At 33.4% G+C, this 22,104-nt stretch overlaps 1 protein-coding gene, 2 long non-coding RNA genes and 1 other non-coding gene across 4 annotated transcripts; 1 reads left to right on the forward strand and 3 right to left on the reverse strand.

Moving 5' to 3' along the window:
* Positions 1–222: 222 nt before the first annotated feature.
* On the reverse strand, positions 223–963 carry LOC148547833 (uncharacterized). The gene is made up of 3 exons (XR_015896120.1): positions 794–963; positions 567–632; positions 223–444 (listed from the first exon to the last, which is right to left on the reverse strand). It is a non-coding gene; the product is annotated as an uncharacterized LOC148547833 (long non-coding RNA).
* A 1,863-nt stretch (positions 964–2,826) lies between these two features.
* On the reverse strand, positions 2,827–4,112 carry LOC148547834 (uncharacterized). Its single transcript, XR_015896295.1, has 3 exons — positions 3,974–4,112; positions 3,650–3,834; positions 2,827–2,964 (listed from the first exon to the last, which is right to left on the reverse strand). It is a non-coding gene; the product is annotated as an uncharacterized LOC148547834 (long non-coding RNA).
* Positions 4,113–6,249: 2,137 nt separating this feature from the next.
* Positions 6,250–7,690, reverse strand: LOC148547835 (uncharacterized). The gene is made up of 6 exons (XM_088496381.1): positions 7,656–7,690; positions 7,503–7,577; positions 6,956–7,369; positions 6,681–6,758; positions 6,404–6,461; positions 6,250–6,297 (listed from the first exon to the last, which is right to left on the reverse strand). Exons 1-6 carry the CDS (start codon positions 7,688–7,690, stop codon positions 6,250–6,252), a joined length of 708 nt encoding a protein of 235 aa, XP_088352507.1.
* A 10,232-nt stretch (positions 7,691–17,922) lies between these two features.
* Positions 17,923–18,030, forward strand: LOC148547836 (small nucleolar RNA R71). Its single transcript, XR_015897358.1, has one exon. It is a non-coding gene; the product is annotated as a small nucleolar RNA R71 (small nucleolar RNA).
* Positions 18,031–22,104: the final 4,074 nt, after the last annotated feature.

Genomic DNA, 22,104 nt, shown 5'->3' on the forward strand with positions numbered 1-22,104 from the left:
ACAGTATTAAAAGGACTCAGAATGAAAAGAGAATCTATTATTTGGCAAATTTAAAATATAGATTGTCAAATATCCATAGAAAGAAAAAAGAAAATAAAAACATATCCAATACAATCGAAAACATAAACAAAAATATCTGTTTCTACATATTAATAGATAAATAGCTATTTTTAAGTATAAATTAAGATTTCTTGATCTCCAATTGTATGTGCTGGTCCTGTATGGAGACTAATCTCAGGATAAGGTTGTCCTTCTCTTTAACTTGTATAATCTACAGCACTCCTTCCACTCAACCCCAATTTTTTATTCCGAATTTCTTCTTCCACTTCACAGGAGATGGAACAAAAAGTTATTTTTCCCTACACTGAATGGTGGACCAGTTATCTTCCACATAGAACCATGCCCAGATGGTTTCAGATATGCAGCAAACTTAATGGACAAGTACTGCAATGAATATATAATATTTAGGGGTTCAGGAGGATTTTTCACATAAGCAATAATAAATACAAAGTCAATATTTCATAAGTTTGTTAAAGAAAGAACAGAATTCATTAAAGTTATTTTACCAATCGACTTGTGGTGAGTTTTGAATTTGTCATGGTCTTCTCATAGCAAGGGATCGAGGATATCTACTGTAGGACACATAGACATTTCAGTCACCATAGTAAAATATATGTCTATTCACCACGATGCTAAAACAGAACTTAGGAAAAAAACGTATGTACCATTACTGATTGTCATGGAATCTAAATAATGTTGTCAAATCTAAGGGACTTTATACTGAGTAATTTACCTGTTGAAATCACTTGTATCTGTATGCATCGCCATTCAGCTGTTTAATCCTTCAAATATCCTTATCAATATTGTAGAAAAAATCCAATATTTTATCCAATATAAAAAAAGATTATTTTATAATGATTAAATAAATAGCAGCAACAAATGTTAACAAAATCGGGAACAAACAATCAGATCCAAAGAAAAAATAAAATGAAATCACTAGAAGTGTGAAAAAAGAAAACCAGGGAAGATGGCACGAATTATGAAATGTTGGAGATCACAAGCTACAGATTGAAATTGAGAAACACTGAGTCCGAGTGATTCTTGAGGGAGAGAATCATGTCTAATATAAGGAGTAGAAATCATTTAATGGTGACTTTTGGATTTTGCCTTGAACTTGACCCATCAAATTCTTTAAGGTACGGTTTACATGTTTGCAGATAATTATCATAAAGCATACTTAACTTTTTATTATACCAAAATACATATGTCATCAAGAGAAGTGTATATATTAAAAATTATAAGAGAAAGAAAAGGATTTATTTTTAAATAATAAACATAAAACTATATACACTAAATTCTGTTAAGTATCTGAAGAGGCATACTAAAATTAATTGTCAGCTATTAAAAGTTTAAATCCTTTTCAAATAATAATAACAATAATAACTAAAAAAATTATCCTTATTATCCTACATTGAATGTTAATTATAAATATCACCATTTTCTTTATGAATTCCAAGACTATACAATTATTAGTTATGAGTGTAAAATTAATAACAATAAATATCACAATAATAACAACATCACATGTTATCCATATTAAATGGGATATACTTTATTTTTGGATTACATGATGATATATTACATTATTTAAAACTGAGTTTAAAATTGTTATGAAAATCCTAATTTTCTACTTTCTCATAAAAAACCTATATCAATACTAATTTTATGTTTCTAGCATTTTAATACTATAATTATTATTTTCCACTGTAATATTATTATTATTACTATTTTAATACTAACAATATAAAAGACTAAAGCAAATAAGTAATACTCTTCATGACATTATTATTCTAATACTAACCTATTTTAAATATGGTTTACATCCATTAAATATAATATTTTCTTTCCTAACAAATTACCAATTAAAAAACTTGCCATTTCAATAAAAGAGTATTATCCAATTCAAGTAACTAACTCAAGTGATTAAATCCTGTTTAAAATGATTAATTATTCAGCAACTCAAGTAACTAATTCAAGCAACTAAATATTTTTTAAACTGATTTAAACACAAACAAATCCTACACTTTTTTGCATTCAGAAAATGCACACAAATCAATTAAACCAAAAATGATGCATACATATTTTATGTAGTTCAAGTAACTAAATATTTTTTTAAATTTAAACTGATTTTAACACAAATAAATTCTAGAATTTCTTCATTTGAATCAATAGTGCAATGAGATTAAAGGTAATTAAGTTGTCATTCCATCAATCAATCAATCAATATTATTTTAAAAATAAATGACAAAAAAAATTTGCCACAAAAAAGAAAACATAAAAATTGACTTGATATAATATACGAAAATACCAATTCATAGCATAAACTTAATTCTTTAAACAACTAACTCAATATTAACTCATCTTCATTAGAGGAAACGACAGCACCTTGCATATAATCCATTGAAAACTTAGTTCTTCCTTCTCCTCCTTCTAAATCTTCCTAAAAAAATAAATTGAAAGTACATATAAGTTTACTGGATGCAACAACAAACAAACAGCAAAAATAGAGATTTTGAGAAATAAGAAGTTAAAGAAAATATTAACAACTCAAATGATGTTTGTTATGTTAAGAGACACAATCTTAGCTTCAATTTCATCATAATAATGTCCTAAACATAAAAAATAATTTTAATTTCTGAATCTCAGGTAAAAAAAATATAGCTAATTATTAATTAAAAGAAAATAAATAGTTAGACTAACATAAGCAAACACTATACACTGACTTATCATAATTTAAAAAATAATAATGATTGAAAATAGAAGAGTTGGAATTCCAATAAAAAACAAATGGAAGGAAAAAAAGAAAAGCAGAACAACAATCTTTGGCCTCACTCTACTAATAAACTTCTTTAGTTGTATAAGTCGTATTCATTGCTTGCAGTCATAACCTGTTGATCTGATCACCTGAAATTATAAGATAACCAATAAAATAGAGACACTTCAAAGGCTCACAGTGAAGTTTAATGAGATTTACAGCCTCTACAGAAGCCTAATTATTGCAAGGATGTAAGATACTTCTCAGCACAAGTGCAAGAGACACATTGGAAAATTCAAGTAAAGCAACAAATAAGCCTTTTATACAATAAATAATAGATTTTTTAGGTATATATAAATAATCTCTATTCTCTTTCTTATATTGCAATCCTCAAACATATTTAAGTGTCTCAAAATTGAAAATTTTCAATGATTAATAGTATTTCAATGAGAACATGTTTTTCTTCCCCATTCTAAAAAACAAATAATAAAAAAATAAAAAAAAAATTTGTTACACCCTATCAATCCAAGACTCAATGGTAACTCCCATTGATAAAGCACCCTATCAGTTTATAAAGTACAACCTCAATTTATCAGAGAAAAAGAAAATTAACAAAGTACAAAATTCAAACATAAAATAGAACTAAATGAATTAGCAACTCCCATAACCAACAAAAACTATTCAATCAAATTAGGATAAAACTGACAATAATTAGCCTTAATATAAGTTAACTTTTGTAAAATAAAACAACTCAAACTATGAAGAAAGAAAAAGCAGCTGAAAACTCAAAATTAAAAACAAAAGATCAGAAACATGAATTGAGAAAATCCGTACATGAGGAGGACGGGGATTGAGCTCTCAGATCAGAATGTGACAGCCAGGTTGTCGAGGTTCCAAAGAGCGTCGCTCGTTTACAGTTACCAGAATTCCACTGGAGTTATCACCATCATTGTGCTATCAGACGACGAATTCGAGTAGCTACAGTTAGAACTGTGGCTGGGCTCATAACAATTGGTGATCTGAGAACAACAAACGAAAAAATTGGCGAGTATTAAAGAGAAATACGAACTGAAAAAAAAAGTGGGTTGAAGACCTAGGGTTTTGGAGTGAGAGGGAAAGAGCAAGAGAGAGAAAGATAGGGGTAGCGACACAGGAAACCTTCCAAATTTCTCCGCCACTCTGGTGGTCGTGATTTGAATCTTCCCAACTGATCAACCCCAAAATTTGACTGATTGAATCTGAAAAAAACAGAACGACACCTCTCCTTGATTGTCTTACAAACCGCAATTGATATTCGCTAAGTTTTTTTTGTTTTTTGGCTCATCGTATTCATTATGTTTAAAAAAGACTGAAAAATTGTTTGATAACTAAACAAGTAAAAAACTAATTTAAAACAAAAGGCAACTTCAATAAAACCAAAAAGAAATATATGTAATGGATCAAAAATATATTTATTATTTATATGTATATACTCAATTAATACACATCTAACTTTTTTTTTAATTATCACTAACGAAAAAGAGGATTGAACAATAAAACTAAAATTAAAGAATTAAATTCATGATTAAAAAATGATGGTACTAACTGAAAAAAATATATTAATTATTTAAATTAAAAACATAAATTTTAAAATGTGAAAAAAATTAGTTAATTATAACTTTAATATGGAAACTAAATATGATGTGATATAACATATCAATGAGAAAATTAAAAAGTGTTTGAATGTATAACACAGTACAAATAATTGTCTTCAAGATCAAATTTAATGAAAAAAATGAATTAGTAGCTCTTTTAATTTTCATGTATCATTTTTAACATTTATAAAATTTGTTTTTAAGTAATATATAAAATAAATAAAAAATAGTATATTTAAGAGATATTTTTAGTACTCTTTATATAAAAATAAATTCTATAAGAATAACTGTATTTAATGGGTCAATTCGTGTCTTTATCATGACTAACCTAAATTTTGTTCCTTCCTTTTAATTTATCTAAGTATTCTCTCAAAAATGAATAAGATATATGCTGTGTATTGCAAATACCATTCACTCATTAATCAATTATTACATATAAAAAACATATTTAGTATTTTATAAAATTTTTATTATGTAACTGTAAATAAGTACAGTATATTATATATTTAATTATTTTATTAAAAAATATATAATATATTGATGCATAAAAATATAATAACATAATAATTAATTTAATAATTTATTTTTACTGTATCTATTTCAGTAAGATATCAAGTATTAACCCTATTGTTTATAATATTTATCATTTTAATTATTTACATAATGATTTTAAAAATTTTACATTAGTTGACAACAAAGAATAAGATTACTTACTAAAATATTCAGCAGCTTCTATACTATATACACCAATTAAAAATATAACAATATCAATTCAAAATTTGAAACTACAACAAATTAAAAATATAAAGCATAAAAAATAAAACAAAAAACATATTTTTACTAATAGAAAATAAACTGTAGAAAATATGGAATGAAATTAATTATTGATTTTTTGTTTCTTTTCAATTGCCAATAGATTAGTGTTGTTACGAACATATGAAGACTTCAAAACAAGAAAAAAAGAACACATTTTCAGCTTTGTAAAGAAGGCTTCAACCATTTATATTTTTTTTATTGAACATGCTTTCTCTAGTTCCTGAAAAAAATAGACTAAAATAAAAATTATTTAGGTAAAGAAATCTAATATTAACATAGTAAATAAAAAAAACTTTTGAAAGATATTCATTAAAAGCTACATCAATTTTTTTAACCAAAATTTAATACTTTGTTCTTTGAATTTCTTGAACTTGGTTTCAAATATGAGATGAATAACAAAATAAAAAAATTAACATAATTGAAGTTAGGTTTTAATTAGCTGCATTATTGGTTCTCTTTGTCTTTGGTTTCATTTGGACATCATAGCAACTACAATATAATCATGATCACGTTCATAAATAATACAATCTCATTCCTCATAATTAAGAACTACAATCTCATTCCTCATAATTAAGAACTGGTTGGTACCAACCAAATACTTTATATTTGTTTAGAGCAACTATACACACCATATAACAAAAGATTACAACGACTAAGTCACAAATTTATCCACTGCACATATTTTTAAATTTCAGAGTATGAAAAGCCTAAGCTTCAAAATATAATACATATCCCAAAATAACATCAAAAAGTTTCAAACCAGCTAATGTACTACTTTTTAGTTACAGAAACTCGAATCAGCTTATCCTCTTTCGAAACCATCTCAAAAACACATGAATCTCTGATTTTAAATTTGTGCATTATCACAAAATCTTTCCATTTAGGACCAATTTTATATTCTCGTTCTTTGCCTTTACTTTTCAAAACATGCATTTTAAACCTTGTAGTAATCTTTGATTCCTCAACAATGAACTTCCAATTTTTTTATCCTCCTAGCTCAAGTAGTAACTTAGCAAATTGATACGGAATATACTGTAAAAAAAAAAAATAATAAACAAATAAATAAATAAATAAAATTAATTCCAAAAAAATTAAAGTAACTAATAAATATAAAACTATCATTATGCAAACTTATAACTCGATCAGCTTTGACATCATACTTAGTCAATGTCTTACAATAATGTAGAATAAGATATCTGCTTGTTTCAATGATAATTTATAAAAAAATGTCATCAAATTAAAAATCATAACAATCAAATATGTAAAATAATGTTATACAAAATATTCTGAAATAGAAAGTAATTCTTCTACCTAATATATTTTGATTGTAGCAAACTGAACTACCAATTAGTTTATATAGAGAATGACAAAATCAAAAACTTATATAACACTAGGATAATATTAAATGAACGTACCCTCTCTTTTTTGTCTTTGATCTATTCTGGACAGCGCTTGCTTTTGAATCCTTCTTGACAATTCTTTGTATCTCAGACCTACAAGTGCAATTAATAAAAAAAGAAAAAATTTCAAAAATAATTGAAAAAAATAGACAACTGAAAAAGCCAATAGCAACATGATATTATACAATAAATTATAGACATATTTAAAAATAAATATATTAATAAATATAATAATTGAAGTATAACATATACAAAATTAACAATAATTAAAAAAAACTGTAAATTCTAACCTTTTCATATTCTCATACATCCCATTATCCTCTATACTAGAAGCAACATCATCCAATGCATCAAAGTAATTTAACCCTAACTTATCCTGGATAACTTTTAACAAAGATATCCCAATAATATCTTTTACATAGTGAGATTCATAAAAATCCATATAGATTGGATTATTTCGCTTATCCAGAGGAGTCATAAAAAATATTCCATTTGTGACATACATTAAACAAATCCTCACAATGCTTCTGAAGTTATAGAAAGCAAGTAATTTCTCTACTTCAGGTGAAGGTATCCAGATTCTTTTTTCTCGAGTTTTAATTTTAAGCTTGATGCAATTGTCACAGAGATCAATTAGGACAATTTCATGTTTCAATTCAACACCATATCTAGCAATTATTCTATTTGGAACTAATACATCATCTTAAAAAAAACACTTATCACATACATTTATTTTATCATGATAGATTTTACTAATTCAATTACATGTAATTTATTTATTTTTTACATGGTTACTAAAAAAAAGGCACAAATTATATATTAATTTAAATGTGTATTCGTCCTTTGTATGCACCAAATGTAATGCTTGATTCTTTATCAAGTGGCCAATGTTGTTTTGTGCCAAAAAAACACCTAAATCAACTCCATTCAGTATGTTTATAACAAAGAACAAAAATCATTAATAGAAAACACAAATAATACACTATCTACCTTTTGCGATCACTTCTACATGCAACAATACTCATGTTAGGAGAACAGTTTTTAAAAAACTTCTTTGGTTTATCTGCAAACAAACAGAAAGAATGGAACAACAGTAACTTTTTATTAATGTAACTTTTTTACAACAAAAAATGTGATAATAATAATAACAGTACAAATGAGTTATTTCAAAAAATAGCATTCCACCTTCTCACTAAATATTTTTGAACTCCGCATATTCAGACTTGGAAAATCAACTTATGAACTCAATCTTTTCAAAACCCAAAAACTTCACTTAATCAAGTTAATGAAAGAAAAGATACCAACAGAGAAAAGACATGCAAAAGAAGAAACAACGAATAAAAGGTTGTGCGTTGGGAGTACAATGATCAGAGTAAAACTTCACCTTGTTGTAGTTTCAATCTGTCAACAAAAAAAAAAACACGCTGTCTGCGAAGAACCTAAAATATGACATTCGATATGTTTGACCCTCAATAATATTCTCTTTAAACCTATTTATGAGCTGCTTCTTAACAGTTGCTAGACTGCGCAAGAAACTAACAAATAAAAAAAAAAACAGTTACAAAGAATACAATTCAAGAGGAAAGAAAGCCATAAATAAAATCAACCCAAGACCAACAATGAACAGCCACTCACATCTTCATCAACAAGAACAATTTCTATTGAATTTGCAATATCATGATTTCCAAATGAAGGAACAATCCAAGTTCTTAGTACCCTAACTTTAAGTCTCCATGCCTCCCTTGGAGGGTGGATCTTAGAGATAGAATCAAATAGAGGAGGCATTGGCTCAACCACTAAACACAATAGAAAAAACTAAAAAAATAAATAGAAACCAGAAACAAAAGATTTCAGAGAAAAAAGGAGGTGCATTGGACCATACAACCAAGGAGTCCCTTTTATAGACAAGCTAAGAAATCACTAAAAAATTTGAATTTGAATACCTCAAAGAAAAGGTAGAAAAATATGTATCACATAGCATACATCATCTAATATTTATCACATACATATCTATACATCCATACATATGTAGCTACCACAATCAAGAACACCTATGCTATCCTCCCTGGACACCAATTGAATAAGAAAGGACAAATTTCAACAAATCTCATAGCATTATAATTATAAAGTAATAGAATAGAATACCCTAAAACCCACTAACATCTAATCTACTTGAACATGTGTGCATATACATATGAGGCACAACCAAAAATACCTATAATATAGTCATTGGGAGCAAACTGAATAGGAAAAGATATCTATTAGCATATCTCACTTGACTATTATACTATTATAGGATAATAAGAGAATTGGTTAAAAGGGAATGATAAATCTAATATTTTACACTATCATAAGAGATATAAAATATCTTATACCCACCAATATCTAACTGAACCTCTTAAATCAATGTAAACCATTAATAACTAAATCCTAGAACTTCAAATGTAGGGAAAGAAAAATTAAAAAAAAATCAACAAAAAATAAATATATCAATCAACAAATCAATTAGAATAATTAATTACAAACAAAATGGAAATAAAAAGAGCAGCAATATCAAAACAACATTAAGATTAATATTTTTAAAAAATCAATTAAACATTTAACCTAAATATATAACACTCAATAGAAAATGGTTAGAATATCAATGTTAACTTATAAATCAAATCCAATATAATTTCTTGGATAATGTATTTCTAGTATATATATATATAAAGTAAATTATAGTTCATTGGCTTAGTGATTAGATAGATGCAATCTATAGCTAGAATCTAAAACAACCTAAAAGAAGAGAAAGTCACAAGCTGTCTGACGTGGCGGAAATTGGCGAGTTAAGAAATTGTTATAAGAGATACGTTGCAAGTACAGTTCTTAACCAACCGAATATCCGTTTATCAATTTAAAAGGGTTGTCACAAAATTAAAATTAAAATACTGGGAGTATGAATCCCAGGTCGTCTCCCAACGAGTTGCAGAAAGGTATGCTATTTTATTAATCGGATGTTTTCAAAAAATGGTTTGAGTTGATAAACAGGAAATTAAATTAGAGAATTGATGTAATTTTAAATAAAAACCTTGACTGGGAGTAGATTAGTTGGAAGCCCTATTCTTGTTGGAGTACTCTCAGGATTAATTGATAATTGAAGGTTGTTCTGCTTAGTTATCCCTTACTAGGTAAGGGAAAGTCAAGCAAGTTGGAAAGCTATTTCTATTCACAAGTCCCAATCCTCTCCCTTGAGAAGGATTAGTGTCAGTGACTAGAGGACAATCCAACAATAAACCTAATTACAATTTTTCTTTTGAGCATTCCAACTCAAGGTCTTCCTTTCAATCAACTCCCAATCAAGTTATGGAACTACTCGCTCATTGTGAATGTAAATTTCTTAACATAAGAAAGGAAAATAAAGAAAGACATAATAAATAATAATTAAAAGATCAATTTAAAAATAAAAGTAGTTCTTGTATTAATAAATTCTAAAATTAATCCAATAGTAATTCTGAATAAAGTAAGGACATGGAAGAGTAAAATATAAATAAGGAAACAAACTAGAATGTTGAAGTCTTTGCGGAGGTAATAACTCTTCTCAATATCCCAATCCAAAAAGCAATAAAATTCAAATCCTAAGAACGATAAATGTGTAGAAAGAAAATCTAGAGTAGAGAAGAAATTAGATCTAAAAACTAGAACTATGCGGAATGAATGTTTTCCCTGGTCTCTGCATGTTCCCTGGCTCTAATATGCTTTTCTGGGCCAAAAATTGGGTCAAAACAGGGCCCAAAATCGCTCCTAGTGAATTCTGCAGATCGCGCATGTCACGCGATCGCGTCATTCAGGCGTTCGCGTCATCCAGCGTTTTACCTTGCCACGCATGCTTGTCGTCCACGCCTTTGCGTCACTGGTGCAGTTTCCAATCTGCGCGGTCGCGTGGGCCATGCGTCCGCGTCACTGCAATTTCCTCTATATCGCGCGGCCGCGTGAGTCACGCGCCCGCGTCACTTCTCGCTAGTCATCTCATTAATTTTTTGTGTTCCTTGCAAGCTTCCTTTCCAATCTCCAAGTCATTCATGCCCTATAAAGCCTGAAACACTTAACACACAGATCACGGCATCAAATGGAATAAAGGAGAATTAAAATACAAAATTAAAAGTCTCTAGGAAGCAAATTTTCAACCATAAAGTATTTTTAGGAAGGAATTATAAATGCATGCTTTTTTAATGAATAAGTGGGTAAAGATTTGATAAAACCACACAATTAAACACAATATAAACCATAAAATAGTGGTTTATCAACCTCCCCACACTTAGATATTAGCATGTCCTCATGCTTAGTTGAAGGAGATAAAATAAATAAGAAGGAACATGTAAACTCATGCAAAGCAATGCAACCTATATATATGAATGCAACTATACGATTCTTGTCTACCTGGTTAGAAGTAAATAAGCTCTTTAAGACAATCACAAATCAAATTCCACTAATTCAATTATTATACAGTAAGAACAGATAAAAATGCAAGAAGGTAGCTCATGAAAGCAGGGAACATAGAATTTAAGCATTGAACCCTCACTGATGATGTATGTATGCTTGGTGCGCAGAAATTGTGATTACACTTTGATTATGTAAAATTCATCGCTCTTTCTTTCCCTGGTAATGGCGCCAAACACATGATGCCAATACCATGGTTCACAACTTCGCACAACTAACCAGCAAGTGCACTGGGTCGTCCAAGTAATACCTTACGTGAGTAAGGGTCGAATCCCACGGAGATTGTTGGTATGAAGCAAGCTATGGTCACCTTGTAAATCTCAGTCAGGCGGATATCAAATGGTTATGGAGTTTTCGAAAATAATATAATAAAATAGGGATAGAAATACTTATGTAAATCATTGGTGAGAATTTCAGATAAGCGAATAGAGATGCTTTCGTTCCTCTGAACCTCTGCTTTCCTGCTATCTTCATCCAATCAGTCTCACTCCTTTCCATGGCTGGCTTTATGCGATACATCACCATTGTCAATGGCTACTTTCGGTCTTCTCTCGGGAAAATGATCCAAATGCCCTGTCATGGAACGACTAATCGTCTGGAGGCATCACCCTTGTCAATGGTTTCATCTTATCCTCTCAGTGAAAATGGTCAACGCACCCTGTCACGGCACGGCTATTCATCTGTCGGTTCTCGATCATGCTGGAATAGGATTTACTATCCTTTTGCGTCTGTCACTACGCCCAGCAATCGCGAGTTTGAAGCTCGTCATAGTCATTCAATCATTGAATCCTACTCGGAATACCACAGACAAGGTTTAGACTTTCCGGATTCTCTTGAATGCCGCCATCATTCTAGCTTACACCACGAAAATTCTGATTAAGAGATCTAAGAGATACTCATTCAATCTAATGTAGAACGGAAGTGGTTGTCAGGCACGCGTTCATAAGGAATGATGATGATTGTCACGTTCATCACATTCAGGTTGAAGTGCGAATGAATATCTTAGAAGCGAAATAAGATGAATTGAATAGAAAACAGTAGTACTTTGCATTAATCTTTGAGGAACAGCAGAGCTCCACACCTTAATCTATGGAGTGTAGAAACTCTACCGTGAAAATACATAAGTGAAAGGTCCAGGCATGGCCGAGAGGCCAGCCCCCAAAACGTGATCACAGGATCAAAATACAATCCAGGATGTCAAATACAATAGTAAAATGTCCTATTTATAATAAACTAGCTACTAGGGTTTACAGAAGTAAGTAATTGATGCATAAATCCACTTCCGGGGCCCACTTGGTGTGTGCTTGGGCTGAGCTTGAGTGCTACACGTGTAGAGGTCATTCCTGGAGTTGATCGCCAATTTTGGTGCCAATTTGGGCGTTGAACTCCACTTTGCAACTTGTTTCTGGTGCTGGACGCCAGAATTGGGCAGAGAACTGGCGTTGAACGCCAGTTTGCATCGTCTAAACTTGGGCAAAGTATGGACTATTATTTATTGCTGGAAAGCCCTGGATGTCTACTTTCCAACGCAATTAGAAGCGCGCCATTTCGAGTTCGGTAGCTCCAGAAAATTCACTTTGAGTGCAGGGAGGTCAGAATCCAACAGCATCAGCAGTCCTTCTTCAACCTCTGAATCTGATTTTTGCTCAAGTCCCTCAATTTCAGCCAGAAAATACCTGAAATCACAGAAAAACACACAAACCCATAGTAAAGTCCAGAAATGTGAATTTAACATAAAAACTAATGAAAACATCCCTAAAAGTAATTAGATCCTACTAAAAACATACTAAAAAGAATGCCAAAAAGCGTATAAATTATCCGCTCATCACAACACCAAACTTAAATTGTTGCTTGTCCCCAAGTAACTGAAAATCAAATAGGATAAAAAGAAGAGAATATACTATAAATTCCAAACTATCAATGAAACATAGCTCTAATCAGATGAGCGGGACTTATAGCTTTTTGCCTCTTGAATAGTTTTGGCATCTCACTTTATCCATTGAGGTTCAGAATGATTGGCTTCTATAGGAACTCAGAGTTCAGATAGTGTTATTGATTCTCCTAGTTCTGTATGATGATTCTTGAACACAGCTATTTTATGAGTCTTGGCCGTGGCCCTAAGCACTTTGTTTTCCAGTATTACCACCGGATACATAAATGCCACAGACACATAATTGGGTGAACCTTTTCAGATTGTGACTCAGCTTTGCTAAAGTCCCCAATTAGAGGTGTCCAGGGTTTATAAGCACACTCTTTTTTTTGCTTTGGACCTTGACTTTAACCACTCAATCTCAAGTTTTCACTTGACACCTACACGCCACAAGCACATAGTTAGGGACAACTTGGTTTAGCCGCTTAGACCAGGATTTTATTTCTTTAGGCCCTCCTATCCACTGATGCTCAAAGCCTTGGGATCCTTTTTATTACCCTTGCCTTTTGGTTTTAAGGGCTATTGGCTTTTTGCTCTTGCCTCTTAGTTTTAAGAGCTTTTGGCTTTTTCTGCTTGCTTTTTCTTTTTCTTTCTATTTTTTTTCGCCTAATTTTTTTTCTGCAAGCTTTGTTCTTTGCTGCTTTTTCTTGCTTCAAGAATCATTTTTATGATTTTTCAGATTATCAAATAACATGTCTCCTAGTCATCATTCTTTCAAGAGCCAACATATTTAACATTCTTAAACAACAACTTCAAAAGACATATGAACTGTTCAAGCATACATTCAGAAAACAAGAAGCATTGTCACCACATCAATATAATTAAGCTAAGTTCAAGGATAAATTCAAAACTCATGTACTTCTTGTTCTTTTGAATTAAAACATTTTTCATTTAAGAGAGGTGATGGATTCATAGGACATTTATAACTTTAAGACAAAGTTACTAACTACTAATGATCATGTAGTGAAGACACAAACATAAATAAGCACATAACATAGAAAACGAAAAACAGAAGAAATAAGAACAAGGAATGAATCCACCTTAGTGATGGTGGCGTTTCCTTCTTGAGGAACCAATGATGTCCTTGAGCTCTTCTATGTCTCTTCCTTGTCTTTGTTGCTCCTCCCTCATTGCTTTTTGATCTTCTCTTATTTCATGGAGCATGATGGAGTGCTCTTGATGTTCCACCCTTAATTGTCCCATGTTAGCACTTAATTCTCCTAGGGAGGTGTTGATTTGCTCCCAATAGTTTTGTGGAGGAAAATGCATTTGAGGCATCTCCGGGATCTCATGGTGATGAGCTTCCTGCGCCTCTTGAGCTCCATGAATGGGCTCTCTTGCTTGCTCCATTTTTTTCTTAGTAATGGGCTTCTCTTCCTTAATAGGAATGTCTCCTTCTATGAAAGCTCCAGGTGAGTAACATAGATGGCAGATAAGATGAGGAAAAGCTAGCCTTGCCTTGGGGGATGACTTTTCGGCTATTTTGTAAAGTTCATTAGAGATGACTTCATGAACTTCTATTTCCTCTCCAATCATGATGCTATGAATCATGATGGCCCGATCCATAGTAACTTCAGATCGGTTGCTAGTGGGAATGATTGAGCATTGAATGAACTCCAACCATCCTCTAGCCACAGGCTTGAGGTCCAATCTTCTTAGTTGAACCGGCTTGCCTTTGGAGTCAATCTTCCATTGAGCTCCTTCCACACATATGTCCATACGGACTTGGTCCAACCTTTGATTAAAGTTGACCCTTCTAGTGTAGGGGCGTTCATCTCCTTGCATCATGGGCAAGTTGAACGCCAACCTCACATTCTCCGGACTGAAATCTAAGTATTTCCCCCGAACCATTGTAACGTAGTTCTTTGGATCCGGGTTCTTACTTTGATCATGGTTCTTGGTGATCCATGCATTGGCATAGAACTCTTGAACCATTAGGATGCTGACTTGTTGGATGGGATTTGTTAGAACTTCCCAACCTCTTCTTTGAATTTCATGTCGGATCTCCGGATACTCATTTCTTTTGAGTTTGAAAGGGACCTCAGGGATCACCTTCTTCTTGGCCACAACATCATAGAAGTGGTCTTGATGGGCTTTGGAGATGAACCTTTCCATCTCCCATGACTCGGAGGTGGAAGCTTTTGTCTTCCCTTTCCCCTTTCTAGAGGATTCTCCGGTCTTAGGTGCCATCAATGGTAATGGAAAAACAAAAAGCTTATGCTTTTACCACACCAAACTTAGAATATTGCTCGCCCTTGAGCAATAAAAGAAAGAATAGAGGAAGAAGAAGAAGAAAATATGGAGAAGAGGGGTGAAGTGTGTTTCGGCCAAGTAGAGAGGAGAGGGTTGTGTTGTGTGAAAATGAGGAAGAATGGAGGGCTATATATAGGGGAGGGAGGGGGGTTAAGGTTTGGCCATTTAGGGTGGGTTTGGGTGGGAAATTGGTTTTGAATTTTGAAGGTAGGTGGAGTTTATGAGGTAGGTTTATGGGGAAGAGTGGATGGATGTGAGTGGTGAAGAGGTGATGGGGAAGAGAGATTGAGGTGATTGGTGAAGGGTTTTTGGGGAAGAGTGTTTATGGGATTGTGTGAAAGAGAGTGGTGAGGGATGAGAAGAAGTGAGTGGAGGTAGGTGTGGATCTTATGGGGTCCACAGATCCTGAGGTGATCCTGTGGAGTCCACAGATCCTGAGATGATCCTGTGGGGTCCACAGATCTTGAGGTGTCAAGGCATTTACATCCCTGCACCAATTTAGGCATGCAAAATGCCCTTGCACACAACTCTGGGCGTTCAGCGCCAGGTTGGTGCCCATTTTGGGCGTTCAACGCCCATTTACTAGCCATTTCTGGCGTTGAACGCCAGAACCATGCTTGTTCTGGGCGTTCAGCGCCAGGATGCTGCCCTTTTTGGGCGTTCAGCGCCAGAACCATGCTCTGTTCTGGCGTTGAACGCCAGACAGGTGCTTCCTCCAGGGTGTGATTTTTCTTCTGCTGTTTTTGATTCCGTTTTCAATTTTTTTATATTTATTTTGTGACTCCACATGATCATGAACCTACAAAGACATATAACTAAAAAAATAGAGTTAGATAAATAGAAATTGGGTTGCCTCCCAACAAGCACTTCTTTAATGTCAATAGCTTGACAGTGGGCTCTCATGGAGCCTCACAGATATTCAGAGCATTGTTGAGACTCTCCAACACCAAACTTAGAGTTTGGATATGGGAGTTCAACACCAAACTTAGAGTTTGGTTGTGGCCTCCCAACACCAAACTTAGAGTTTGACTGTGGGGGCTTTGTTTGACTCTGCTTTGAGAGAAGCTTTTTCTGCTTCCTCTCCATGGATGCAGAGAGAGATCCTTGAGTTGTAAACACAAGGTTGTCCTTATTCAATTGAAGGATCAATTCTCCTCTGTCCACATCAATCACAACTCTTGCTATGGCTAGGAAAGGTCTTCCTAGGATGATGGATTCATCCTCTTCCTTTCCAGTATCCAGGACTATGAAATCAGCAGGGATGTAAAGGCCTTCAACCTTTACTAACACGTCCTCTACTTGTCCATAAGCCTGTTTTCTTGAATTGTCTGCCATCTCTAATGAGATTTTAGCAGCTTGCACCCCATAGATTCCCAGTTTCTCTATTACAGAGAGGGGCATGAGGTTTATCCCTGAACCAAAGTCACACAGAGCCTTAAAGATCATGGTGCGTATGGTACAAGGTATTATGAACTTTCCAGGATCCTGTCTCTTCTGAGGCAATGTCAGTTGATCCAGATCACTTAGTTCATTGGTGAACAAGGGAGGTTCATCTTTCCAAGTTTCAATACCAAATAATTTAGCATTCAGCTTCATGATTGCACCAAGAAACTTGACAGTTTGCTCTTCAGTAACATCCTCATTCTCTTCAGAAGATGAATACTCATCAGAGATCATGAAGGGCATAAGGAGGTTCAATGGAATCTCTATGGTCTCTAGATGAGCCTCAGATTCTTTTGGTTCCTCAAAGGGAAACTCCTTATTGATCACTGGACGTCCCAGGAGGTCTTCCCCCTTGGGATTCACGTCCTCCTCTCCTTCTTTGGGTTCGGCCATTTTGGTTATGTCAATGGCCTTGCACTCTCCTTTTGGATTCTCTTCTGTATTGCTTGGGAGAGTACTAGGAGGGATTTCAGTGATCCTTTTACTCAGCTGGCCCACTTGTGCTTCCAAATTTCTAATGGAAGACCTTGTTTCATTCATGAAACTTACAGTGGCCTTGGATAGATCAGAGACTAAGTTTGCTAAGCTAGATGGATTTTGCTCAGAATTCTCTGTCTGTTGCTGAGTGGATGATGGAAAAGGCTTGCTATTGCTAAACCTCTTTCTTCCACCATTATTAAAGCCTTGTTGAGGCTTTTGATCCTTCCATGAGAAATTTGGATGATTTCTCCATGATGAGTTATAGGTGTTTCCATAAGGTTCACCTAAGTAATTCACCTCTGCTATTGCAGGGTTTGCAGGATCATAAGCTTCTTCTTCAGAAGATGCCTCTTGAGTACTGTTGGATGCAGCTTGCATTCCATTCAGACTATGAGAAATCATATTGACTTGCTGAGTCAATATTTTGTTCTGAGCCAATATGGCATTCAGAGTATCAATCTCAAGAACTCCCTTCTTCATAAGCGTCCCATTACTCACAGGGTTCCTCTCAGAAGTGTACTTGAACTGGTTATTAGCAACCATGTCAATGAGTTCTTGAGCTTCTGCAGGCATTTTCTTTAGGTGGATGGATCCACCTGCAGAAGTATCCAATGACATCTTTGATAGCTCAGATAAACCATCATAGAATATATCCAGGATGGTCCATTCTGAAAGCATGTCAGAAAGACACTTTTTGGTCAACTATTTGTATCTTTCCCAAGCTTCATAGAGGGATTCACCATCTTTTTGTTTGAAGGTTTGAACATCCATTCTAAGCTTGCTCAGCTTTTGAGGAGGAAAGAACTTGGCTAAGAAAGCCGTGACCAGCTTATCCCAAGAGTTCAGGCTATCTCTGGGTTGAGAGTCTAACCAGATTCTAGCTCTGTCTCTTACAGCAAATGGGAAAAGCATGAGCCTGTAGACTTCAGGATCTACTCCATTAGTCTTAACAGTATCACAGATCTACAAGAATTCAGTTAAAAACTGAAAAGGATCTTCAGATGGAAGTCCATGAAACTTGTAGTTCTGCTGCATCAGAGAAACTAGCTGAGGTTTCAGCTCAAAATTGTTTGCTCCAATGGCAGGAATGGAGATGCTTCTTCCATGTAAATTAGAATTAGGTGCAGTAAAGCCACCAAGCATCCTCCTTGCATTATTATTATTTTTAGCTGCCATCTCCTCTTCCTGTTCGAAAATTTCTGACAGGTGCTTGCTGGTTTGTTGTAATTTAGCTTCTCTTAATTTTCTCTTCAGAGTCCTTTCAGGTTCTGGATCTGCTTCAACAAGAATATTCTTGTCCTTACTCCTGCTCATATGACAAAGAAGAGGGCACAGAAAAAATAATAATAGAGATCCTTTTTGCCCAAGCATAGAGGTTCCCTTATGTGAGTAGAAGAAAAGAAGGAGATGAGGGGGAAGGATTTTCGAAAATAATTTTTGAAAAAGAGTTAGTGATTTTCGAAAATAGTTTTTTTTTTGAAAAAGGTTAGTATTTTTTTCGAAAATTAAAATAAAAATTAAAATAATTAATTAATTAAAAAAAAGAAATTTTTGAAAAAGAGGGAGATATTTTCGAAAATTAGAGAGAGAGAGAGAGTTAGTTAGGGGGTTTTGAAAAAGATAAGAAACAAACAAAAAGTTAGTTAGTTAGTTGAAACAAATTTTGAAAATCAATTTTTGAAAAGATAAGAAGTTAGGAAGTTAGAAAAGATATTTTGAAATCAAATTTTTGAAAAAGGTAAGATAAGAAGATATTTTTGAAAAGATATGATTGAAATTAGTTTTTGAAAAAGATTTGATTTTTAAAATCACAATTAATGACTTGATTCACAAGAAATCACAAGATATGATTCTAGAACTTAAAGTTTGAATCTTTCTTAACAAGTAAGTAACAAACTTGAAATTTTTGAATCAAAACATTAATTGCTATTGTTATTTTCGAAAATTTGGTATAAAAATAAGAAAAAGATTTTTGAAAAATATTTTTAGAATTTTCGAAAATAACTAAGAAAAAATGAAAAAGATTTGATTTTTGAAAAAGATTTTGAAAAAAGATAAGATTTTTAAATTTAAAATTTGATTTGACTCATAAAAACAACTAGATTTTAAAAATTTTTGAAATTATGAGAGAAAAGAGGGAAAGATATTTTTTTGATTTTTTTTGAATTTTTATGATGAGAGAGAAAAACAAGAAAAATGATGCAATGCATGAAAGTTATGGATCAAAACAATGAATGCATGCAAGAATGCTATGAATGTCAAGATGAACACCAAGAACACTATGAAGATCATGATGAACATCAAGAACACAATTTTGAAAAATTTTTAATGCAAAGAAAACATGCAAGACACCAAACTTAGAATTCTTTAATGCTTAGACACTAAGAATTCAAGAATGCATATGAAAAACAAGAAAAGACACAAAACATGCAAATGCAAAGATCAAACAAGAAGACTTACCAAGAACAACTTGAAGATCATGAAGAACACTATGAATGCATGAATTTTTTCGAAAAAAAATGCAAGATGCACATGCAATTGACACCAAACTTATAACACGACTCAAGACTCAAACAAGAAACACACAATATTTTTTATTTTTATGATTTTCTAATTTTTTTTGTATTTTTTTTCTTTTAATTTTTTCGAAAATCATTTGAAAAAAGAAAAATAAGGATTCCAAAATTTTTAATATGAATTCCAGGAATCTTATGCTCTTTAGTCTAAAGCTCCAATCAAAGGGTCAGGCATGACTTAATAGCCAGCCAAGCTTTAGTAAAAATATGAGTGTAATTCATTCAATTTTAAGCCAAAACCTCTGTCCAAAAGAATTTAGACATGGTTTTATAGCCAGCATGCTTCAACATGCTTCATGAAACACTAGAATTCATTCTTAAAAATTCTGAAGGAAAATATATTTTTGAAAACATTTATTATTATTATTTTTTTTTTCGAAAACAAAGGAGAAATTTTTGAAAGATTTTTGAAAAATTTTTGAAAACAAAACAAAAAGAAAATTACCTGATCTGAGCAACAAGATGAACCGTCAGTTGTCCAAACTCAAACAATCCCCGGCAACGGCGCCAAAAACTTGGTGCGCAGAAATTGTGATTACACTTTGATTATGTAAAATTCATCGCTCTTTCTTTCCCTGGTAATGGCGCCAAACACATGATGCCAATACCATGGTTCACAACTTCGCACAACTAACCAGTAAGTGCACTGGGTCGTCCAAGTAATACCTTACGTGAGTAAGGGTCGAATCCCACGGAGATTGTTGGTATGAAGCAAGCTATGGTCACCTTGTAAATCTCAGTCAGGCGGATATCAAATGGTTATGGAGTTTTCAAAAATAATATAATAAAATAGGGATAGAAATACTTATGTAAATCATTGGTGAGAATTTCAGATAAGCGAATAGAGATGCTTTCGTTCCTCTGAACCTCTGCTTTCCTGCTATCTTCATCCAATCAGTCTCACTCCTTTCCATGGCTGGCTTTATGTGATACATCACCATTGTCAATGGCTACTTTTGGTCTTCTCTCGAGAAAATGATCCAAATGCCCTGTCACGGCACGGCTAATCGTCTGGAGGTATCACCCTTGTCAATGGTTTCATCTTATCCTCTCAGTGAAAATGGTCAACGCACCCTGTCACGGCACGGCTATTCATCTGTCGGTTCTCAATCATGCTGGAATAGGATTTACTATCCTTTTGCATCTGTCACTACGCCCAGCAATCGCGAGTTTGAAACTCGTCACAGTCATTCAATCATTGAATCCTACTTGGAATACCACATACAAGGTTTAGACTTTTCGGATTCTCTTGAATGCCGCCATCATTCTAGCTTACACCACGAAGATTCTGATTAAGAGATCTAAGAGATACTCATTCAATCTAATGTAGAACGGAAGTGGTTGTCAGGCACGCGTTCATAAGGAATGATGATGATTGTCACGTTCATCACATTCAGGTTGAAGTGCGAATGAATATCTTAGAAGCGAAATAAGATGAATTGAATAGAAAACAGTAGTACTTTGCATTAATCTTTGAGGAACAGCAGAGCTTCACACCTTAATCTATGGAGTGTAGAAACTCTACCGTGAAAACACATAAGTGAAAGGTCCAGGCATGGCCGAGAGGCCAGCCCCCAAAACGTGATCACAGGATCAAAATACAATCCAGGATGTCAAATACAATAGTAAAATGTCCTATTTATAATAAACTAGCTACTAGGGTTTACAGAAGTAAGTAATTGATGCATAAATCCACTTTCGGGGCCCACTTGGTGTGTGCTTGGGCTGAGCTTGAGTGCTACACGTGTAGAGGTCATTCCTGGAGTTGATCGCCAATTTTGGTGCCAGTTTGGGCGTTGAACTCCACTTTGCAACTTGTTTCTGGCGCTGGACGCCAGAATTGGGCAGAGAACTGGCGTTGAACGCCAGTTTGCATCGTCTAAACTTGGGCAAAGTATGGACAATTATACATTGCTGGAAAGCCCTAGATGTCTACTTTCCAACGCAATTGGAAGCGCGCCATTTCGAGTTCTGTAGCTCCAGAAAATCTACTTTGAGTGCAGGGATGTCAGAATCCAACAGCATCAGCAGTCCTTCTTCAACCTCTGAATCTCATTTTTGCTCAAGTCCCTCAATTTCAGCCAGAAAATACCTGAAATCACAGAAAAACACACAAACTCATAGTAAAGTCCAGAAATGTGAATTTAACATAAAAACTAATGAAAACATCACTAAAAGTAACTAGATCCTACTAAAAACATACTAAAAACAATGCCAAAAAGCGTATAAATTATCCGCTCATCAATGCTCTAATCTCTCTAGTGTATAGGGTAATCAC

The sequence above is a fragment of the Arachis ipaensis genome, chromosome B8 (genome assembly GCF_059453495.1).
Source record: "Arachis ipaensis isolate K30076 ecotype BB chromosome B8, ASM5945349v1, whole genome shotgun sequence".
Taxonomy (NCBI): domain Eukaryota; kingdom Viridiplantae; phylum Streptophyta; class Magnoliopsida; order Fabales; family Fabaceae; genus Arachis; species Arachis ipaensis.